General features: G+C 32.7%; 1 protein-coding gene across 1 annotated transcript in view; it reads right to left on the minus strand.

Annotated features, from left to right (window-relative positions):
• The window catches only part of LOC105186657 (neurotrimin), a 98,984-nt gene extending 89,731 nt beyond the window's left edge, over positions 1-9,253 (minus strand). Inside the window, exons 1-4 of the mRNA XM_025301520.1 lie at positions 9,076-9,253; positions 7,984-8,091; positions 7,134-7,349; positions 6,136-6,257 (exon numbers count right to left, since the gene is read on the minus strand). Of these exons, the coding sequence (XP_025157305.1) occupies positions 6,136-6,257; positions 7,134-7,349; positions 7,984-8,091; positions 9,076-9,115 (486 nt within the window). The 5' untranslated portion in view covers positions 9,116-9,253. The remainder of the gene's footprint in view (positions 1-6,135; positions 6,258-7,133; positions 7,350-7,983; positions 8,092-9,075) is intronic.
• Positions 9,254-9,508: the final 255 nt, after the last annotated feature.

Here is a 9,508-nt window from a genome sequence, read left to right on the forward strand (position 1 = left end):
CTTTGGTTTCGAGTCGCTCACGTGGCTCATTTTTAAGATTAAAATCGCCAGAACGAAACTTCTCAAACTATCAACATACTGTGCGTTCATTAGCCACATCTTCGCCAAACACTTCGTTGATATTTCAAATTGTCTGCGCTGCATTGGTTTTGCGATAGAACTCATATTCGAAAATAATATGAATTTTTAACTTATTCATGGTTACACAAAGATTGCTGTAACAAAGACATTTCGAAAGATAATCACAAACCAAAACATGCGTTTGAAAGAGTGATGATGTACCTTCACAAGAAAAAAAACCAAGAACTTTAAAGATGGAATATCACAGATATTGACTGTCGAACTTAGTACTTAAGGAAATCGACATTTCATATTTAACGACCTAACATATAATTTTTTTACAGATTATACCACTTTCGAGATATTCACTGATCATTACTTTTCTTAAACAGAAATCCTATTTTTTATTATATTACTTTTTTCTCAATTAATTTTTTAAATTTCAAAATTATCAAATTAATAAAAGGCAGGGCGCTATTATAATAATATATCTTTCAATTAATTTTAATTTTAATTAATTTTAACTAATTTTAACTTTTGTTTGAAACATTTTTCTACTTGCCTAATATTTTTTCAGACATTTAAGAAAAACTTGGTAACTTTTCCAATATTTAATTTACGATCTCGCTAACTGTTTGTCGGAAGAGAAAATAGTATTAGATTTTTTTACTCTTTTTGATCTCAAGAATATATCGTTACAATAATGCCCTAACTTTTGTTAACTTATTGACTTTTGGAAATTTCAAAATTATCAAATTAATAAAAGGCAGGGCGCTATTATAATAATATATTCTTGAGATAAAGTAGAGTAAAAAAGTCTAGTACTATTTTTTCTTTTGACAAACAGTAAACGAGATATCGTAAGTTAAATAATGAAAAAGTTACCAAGTTTTCTTTAAATATCTCAAAAAAATATTAGGCAAATAAAAAAATGTTTCAAAAGTTAAAATTAATTGATAAAAAAAATAAAAATTGGGATTTTCATTTATGAAAATTGATGATCAGTGAATATCATCAAATAGCATCATCTGTAAACAAACTGATATAGTTGTTTTATGTTCCCTTTGAAACCATACAACTTTGGTCTGAAATATTCTTTTCTACGACCGCTCCCTGCAAAGTTATGAGGAGTGATAGATTAAAATTGGATATCCTGTATAGTCTAAAGCTGAGATCTTAACATGTAATTTAAAAAAAAATTATTATATTTAGTTAAATTTTTTAGTATTTATTTTGATTTAAGGATAAACAACAAGAAAATATATTTTCGTGTTTTTTTATTTCTGCAAAGATGAAAATACAGTACGAACAGCAAAAAGATTTTTTATGTGCATGGTGATGGTGCTGTGAATAAAAGAATGATGCAAAGATAATATAAAAAGTTTCATGATGGGGATTTTAGTCATACCAATAGCAAATGTTCTGGCAGACCTAATGAGATTGATAACGATCAAATCTCCAGCATAATTAAAAATAATCCATATTATACCATACAAGAGTTTGCTAAAATATTAGGAATATCGAAATCTAGCGTTGATAACCATTTACATCAACTTGGTATGATTTCTAGATATAATGTTTGTGTTGTGCACAATTTAAGCGAAAGAAATTTAATCGATCGAATTTCGACTTGTGATTCATTAATAAAACGTAATAAGAACGAATTATTTTTTATAAGCGAATTATTATTAGGGATGAAAAATGCATTATTTATAATAATACAAAACGATACAAAAAATACATTAAAATGAACTAAGATGAACCTCGTTAACCTCTCCCAAAGGTTTACAAGCCCAACAAGATCATATTATGTGAATAGTGGAAGTGAAAAGGAGTACTGTTTTATGAATTCTAGCCTCCTAATCAAAGCATTAATTTTGATAAATATTGTTCATAATTGAATAAACTAAAGGAAAACATTAAGGAAAAACGACTAGAACATGCTAATAGAAAAGGAGTAGTTTTCTACCAAGTAATGTGAGGCCACACGTATCATTACAGGCTTAACAAAAATTGAAAGAGCTGAATTATTCTTATTCATCTATTACATCTATCTGATTTAATATCATCAGATTTTAGATTATTTCGTTCTTCACAAAATTCGCTTAATGGAAAAAAAACTTTGATTCTCTTGAGGCCTATGAAATGCATCTTTTGAGATTTTTTGCTGAAAAAGTGGCAAATTCTGGGAGGATGGTATTACGAAGCTGTTTATAAGATGGCAAAAAGTTATAGATCAAAATGGTTAACACATCATTTAATAAAGTTCACCGCGTGAAGGTAAAATACATTAACCTAAGTACCTGAGGACTTTTGTTATTCTGTAAACAACGTATGAAATTCCGATTTATAAAAAAAGATTAGCGAATCAGCTTGCGCGACGCTGTGGAACACGCTCTGTAGACGCTAGCTTACCGAAAATGATTGTATCTGATGTATCGAGAAACAATTAATATGTCTTGTGTCAGACAACTTATATATAATGTACGTAATATAAAATTTCAAAAAGTTTTATATATAAATTTTAAATTTCCTAAATAAACCTCAATAAATTATATTTTATGAAATAATAAAATAAATATAAAATTTATATTTATTTTATTATTTTAAAATAAATATAAAATTTGTATTATGTTTTCTGTTCGATATAAAGTATAGAATATCAAATTTCTCTTTTGGACGCTGAAGTTACGATAATGGAACTTCACATTGCATTTCTTCATATTTTCTCCTTTTTATCCTCTTCTGCTGTTCTATCCTCTCTCGCTCTGTTTCCTTCATTATCCTTCATTATATGTTCATTCCAACATTTTCGCCACGATAATCATTTAACCCATTAACGCCCAAAAGTCCTAACATATTAGCCTTACTTTGCAACTGTATTTTATGCAGAGAAATTATATTATTAGGAGTACAAATAAGTTTCCGCCGTTTGACAAAAGATGGTCCACCAGAAGGTTATGTTGAAATTGTCAGATGTAAAACGTAATATTGTAAGTTTGGTAACAACATAACCTTGAAGTATTAGTGACTCCGTATCAGCATCACATAATTTTTTCGTGCGAAAATGTCAAGTTTTGTGCCGAAAACGCGTCATTTGCGGGAACTTTTGATTTACTTCTTTAATTTGAAGAAATCTGCAGCTGAGGCGCATCGATTGCTTGTAGAAGCATATGGTGAGACTGCTTTAAGTGAGAGAAGTTGTCGTGAGTGGTTTCAAAAGTTTAAAAACGGTGAGTTTGACGTGGAAGACAAAGAACGTAGTAGAAGACCGAAAGTGTATGAAGACACGGAATTGGAAGCATTATTGGAGGAAGATTCGTGCCAAACGCAAGAAGAACTTACACTTACATTAGAAGTGAATCAACAAGCAATTTCACATCGTTTAAAATCGTTGGGAATGATTCAAAAACAAGGAAATTGGGTTCCATATGAACTAAAGCCGAGAGATGTTGAACGCCGATTTTGCACGTGTGAAATGCTGCTTGCCAGGCATAAAAGAAAGGGTTTTTTGCATCGTATAATCACTGGTGATGAAAAATGGATCCACTACGATAACCCAAAGAAGAGAAAATAATGGGGATCACCTGGCCATGCTTCAACATCGACAGCCAAACCGAATATTCATGGAAAAAAACTCATGCTGTGTATTTGGTGGGATCAGCTTGGTGTCGTGTATTATGAATTGCTCAAACCGAGCGAAACCATTACTGGAGCTCTCTACCGAACACAACTAATGAGATTGAGCCGAGCACTCAAAGAGAAACGCGCCCATTACTACTCCAGACACGACAAAATTATTCTCCTACATGACAACGCTCGGCCACATGTTGCAAAACCGGTTAAAACCTATTTGGAAACACTTAATTGGGAAGTCCTACCCCACCCGCCGTATTCACCAGACATTTCTCCTTCCGATTATCACTTGTTCCGGTCGATGGCACATGGCCTGTCTAAGCAGCGCTTTACATCATATGAAGATACTAAAAATTGGGTCGATTCGTGGATAACCTCAGAAGATGAAGAGTTCTTCCGACGTGGTATCCGAATGCTGCCAGAAAGATGGGAAAAAGTAGTGGCTGTTGATGGACAATACTTTGAATAAAACGTAATGTACCGTTCTTTCACAATAAATTCCTAATTTTTGATAGAAAACGGCGGAAACTTATTTGTACTCCTAATATATAAAGTTGGAATAGCATTTCTTTATGTTTTCGGGGTCGTTCTACAGAATTCCAACATCAGAATTCGTTTAGATTCACAATAAAATCCAATATGGCGAAAGTTTTGGAAAATAGTCGTGAAAAATCGACAATTTTATTTTTTATAAGCTTGATTTCGTATCAAAAACGTTACTTTGATACAGATACAAGTGTCACATCTTGTCTCAAAAATGTTGAACTTTCAAGGTATGCATTAGTGAGAATGTGAATTCAAGATGGCTTGAGAAAGAAGTTTTGAGGAAAATTATTAAATAAATGAGCGAATAAATGCGCAGTGATCGGACATCGTGGACCTGCTATTCCACACAGCTTGGACCGAATTGACAGGCAACAACGGCGCGCGCCGGTCCGCTATTGTTGCCTGCCAATCCGGCTCAAGCCGTGCGGAGTAGCATGCCTGCGATGCCCACAACGCATGCCCACTGAACGTTTATTCGTTCATTCATTTAGTAATTTTTCTCAAAACTTTACGTAATCGATTTCTATTTTTTCTCGTCTGTTGTACTTATCTCGATGTTTTTCATGTTTTTTATAAAGTTTGTAAGTTTATAATTACCTACCTTATATATGTGCATGTGTACGTCTCGAAAATAATACATGAATATTAAAATAACAAAAGAAAATTCATAAAAATCTGGAAATTTTCACGATTATTCGTGCTTTTTAGTCGCCATCTTGGATCCGCCATTTTAAAATTCTCTAATATGAATTAGTTGTCAGCAAATATCCTAAAATCAGTACCCTGGATACTAAATTGATGCTAAATATTGGGTTGGCAACTAAGTGATTGCGGATTTTAAATAAGAATGAAAATTCAAAATTTTAAATTTGCTTTTTTAAATTTTTTTCAATGCATGTATGCGATACATTGAGCTTCTCTGCAATATCACGTGTTGTGCTATGACGATCTGAATCGATAATGGCCTTGATATGGGTCTCATCGACTTCAACTGGACGGCCAGATCGTTGAGCATTTTTCAATGAAAAATCACCAGAACGAAATCTGGCAAACCAATTTTGACACTGCCTTTCTTTCAAGGCTTCATTCCCATATACGGCACATAACTTCTTGTATGCTTGCGATGCGTTCTTGCCTTTTCGGAAATAATACAATAAAATATGTCTGAAGTGCACGTCTTGCTCTTCCATTTTTAAATTGGGATAAAAACAAAAATAAAGAATTAATCGATATAATTTTTATACTAAATGAAAGGTAGAAGTCCAAACAATAAGAAAAAAATATAGGTTAGATACTTGGAACACGTTAACGAAACAAAAGAAAGTGTAAAATCCATCTGTCGACAAAATCCGCAATCACTTAGTTGCCAACCCAATACTAGGATTTTGCGAAGTTATTCTAAAAATACATTATTTTTTAAGTTTTTTTCGCTCAAACCGCCATTTTGAGGCAGCCATCTTGAATTCACATTTTCACCAATGCATGCCTTGAAAGTTCAACATTTTTTAGACAAGATGTGACACTTGTATCTATATCAAAGTAACGTTTTTGATACGAAATCAAGCTTATAAAAAATAAAATTATCGATTTTTCACGACTTTTTTCCATAATTCCGCCATATTGAATTTTATTGTGAATCTAAACGAATTCTGATGCCGGAATTTTGTAGAACGACTCCGAAAACATAAGGAAATGCTATTCCAACCTTATATAATATAATTATATAATAAACCTTATATAATAAATATAATATAATTTCCAAACCTTATATAATAAATATAATATAATTTCTCTACATAAAATACAGTTGCAAAGTAAGGCTAATATTTTAGGACTTTTGGGCGTTAATGGGTTAATATCATTGGTATAGGCAACGTTATGAATATCGATTACCTTCGTCCTCCAACTTATATTGGGAACTGGTACACCCTTTGCAACGCACTGCACATCTACCTCGTCTCCGAGATTAATCTCTAACTCGCCGGATGCAGGGACTGTCTCAATACTCGGTGGGTCTATGCATAATATAGAATAAACAAATAAATTTGTAATATTTTATATAAGTCGATTTTACATTACTTATAATTATAAATGTGCGAACTATTCGAATTCGAATCGAATCGAATCGAATCTAATGTAATTCGATTCGATTCGAATCCGAATCCTTATGATTCGAATCCGAATAATTCGAAAATTTCGAATCGTGAAGATTCGAATACGAATAAAATATATTAGCGTTTGTGCGTATCAATTATAAAACGGGCCACCTGGGTCTGTATAATTGAACCCTTAACTTATTTTTAATTAATTATTAACTAATAATGTTTAATTACCGTAATTAACCTAACTTATAATTATTAACTTAATTCTAAATTACTATAGATATTTAAATATATATTTTATTTTAAGATAATATTACAATATTAATATTTCCTTTCATATTAAAATCTTCCATCATTATTTGCACGTTTAATATTCATGTTAAATTTTTTAATGGTTCGATTCGATTTGATTCGAATTCGAATGAAATTTCATAGATTCAATTCGATTCGAATTCGAATTTAAAAAATGAGATTCGATTCGATTCGATTCGACATAAAAATTTTTGATTCGCACATCTCTACTCATAATCATATAAGAAGAAAATTTATACAAGATTAAGTTAACTCGACCTTGTGACAAATTCGAGAAAAAACATTAAACGGAAAAGAATGATTTTAGTAGACATATGTCGAAAGGAGACGCGCAAATAGGAGATAAATAAATAGCTTGAATTTGTATGCGATAAGTTCGAATACTTTCGTTGTGCGCTTTAATTCAATACGTATATAGTGAAATTCCCATTGAGGGATGCTACACGTGGATTATACCTCAACCTACATCGTACTTACACATCACTTCGATCTCGTGTACTTGCGTAACGTGTCCCCAAGGAGCAGGTCGGATCGCTTGGCACACGTATTCCCCATTGTCTTCTAGCTGTACATGAAGGATCTGTAGACTGCCATTTCTATACATGGTATATCTTTCGGGCAGTGCCTTGTTTGGTTCATAACTGTCAGCCAAGAGGATTTGCTCTCGCCACCATCTTACCCTAGTTTGTACACCTATATAGGTAGAAGCAACAACCTTTTTAATGCACTTTAACACATTTTGCCATTTTAACATTAAGAACTTAATGTCTATACATATAATGGCTAACGAGGATATTTATGAAGGTAGGTTCTTAGATTCTCATGAAAGAATCTTCTCTAGTTTTCCATGTACGGATTGATCAACAAGAAAAGTCTGCTTACAAAGATCGGCATTGATACGCAAAAATGATTACGCTAAACGTAAATGAAAGTGTTTGTTTTAACAAAATGAGACTTTAATAAATAACATAGAGTCGTTTTGGCATAAAACAAGTGTATAACGGCGATAGCTGCGAGAAAAATTCCCTCCTTGTACCGCTTTATCCTGATTTTACACGCCTATATAAGTAAAAATAACGATATTACGGAAAACACCCCATTTGTTATCGCGCGAGCGTGTCAGATTGCAGTTGGTTGTAAATTGTCGGTTTATAATTTTGCAAATCGTGTTTATTTTAAATCACCGTGTGTGCGTGCGTGTGCATGCGTGCAAGGAGCTGACGAAATGTGAGCCGCGAATGCATATAGAACAAATGATTAATCATCAGCCACCGAACGGTCCGGGGGGACGAAGAAAGAGCGAAATCAATAGTTGACGACGTCATACCCTGGTCCTCCACATAACAAGGTAGCAAAACAGTGTCGTTCTCGGAAATTCTTATCGTTGTTGGATGACTTCCGAATGCGCGGCTTGTACGTACAGCAGCATGAGTGCCTGTAATATATAATAATGACAACGTAACTAAATTATCGTTTAGGCATTGCGTGAAAACATGGCCCGCATTGCGGAAAGTTCGACCTTATTTTTGTTTAATTTTTGCTTTTAATCCAATCGAAAAACTTCCATTATTCTGCACGCATACATGACTCGGTGAAATTTTTTTACATACTTAGCCCTGAATGTGCATGAGCGAAGATTTTTTCTTTATGATCAATTATTATGACATTATTAATGTACATAACATATGGATCAACCTTTGTATGGCATGTGAAAACAAAATTACAGCATGATTATATTTTCGCTCACGTACCATGATGAGAATCAGAACGAGGAAATCGATTGCCAAAGTTGCATGTGCGAGCGAGCGATACAATTTTATACCACTTCTTAGCCACGGCTTTCCCTCTTAAAGAAATTGATCCAGATACGGAAATACGACTATAATTATGCTGCCATGTAAAAGCTATTTTAGCTCGATTACTGTACTATCTCAACTTCGCGAAACTAAGTTACTCGAATTTTTCTCGTTATCGCAATAATTATTTAAAGTAATAAAACAATGACATGAAAATGAAACAATTATTTGTTACGTTATACAAATCCAAATTGTAAATAATTGTAAAAAAAGACAGAAAAGTTGGTGAAATGTACTCTTCATCTCCCATAAATATTTAACGTGCGGAATTTACTTCTCCCGCTGCAAATTTGGCTAGAAATTCTGATACTAGGAAAATATTCTTAAGACTTATATTTTAGCAAGAAAGTAGTTCTTGTGCGAGATAGTCAACATAGAAGCTAGCGCATAAACTTTTTTATTTTTCTAAAGCTTTTAATTTTTCCTTGAGCAAAAAACAAAAATTATCATGCTAATCAATTTTTCTTAATAAAATAGTGTGACATTCATTGCATTGTTTCTTCCTACCAATGAATATGTTATAATTATTAATGTTTATACACTCGCTATATTTTTTGTATTACCTGTTATACAGATATAAAGTATCCAGATGTAGGTTATCATCGCTCGTGATTATATTTTATACAAAAACAACACATAAACTATATCTCACCGGAAATTACACCGAGAAAAATATTCGGGTCTTTATTTCACGTGTGATTCCTTCGACCTTTCACGAGGCACTGCTCTCAGCTTAAGATGTCATATATGTCTCCTACGAGTCTTAACGCGTACAGATGCGCACACACACATGTATCATCACAAGTAATTATGATCATTGCAGTTGTTCACTGAATCAGGGATGCCCATATTGCACGCGATTAAAGTTGATTAGCGTTCTAACTATATTTCATCACTAATTTTATTCTCTCGTCTCAAATATCAATGAAGATATTTATATTAAATATCGATGAAAATATTTATATTCCTTGTATTTTATTTCACAAACTTAAAAAA

The sequence above is a fragment of the Harpegnathos saltator genome, unplaced genomic scaffold (genome assembly GCF_003227715.2).
Source record: "Harpegnathos saltator strain DR-91 unplaced genomic scaffold, Hsal_v8.6 scaffold426, whole genome shotgun sequence".
Taxonomy (NCBI): domain Eukaryota; kingdom Metazoa; phylum Arthropoda; class Insecta; order Hymenoptera; family Formicidae; genus Harpegnathos; species Harpegnathos saltator.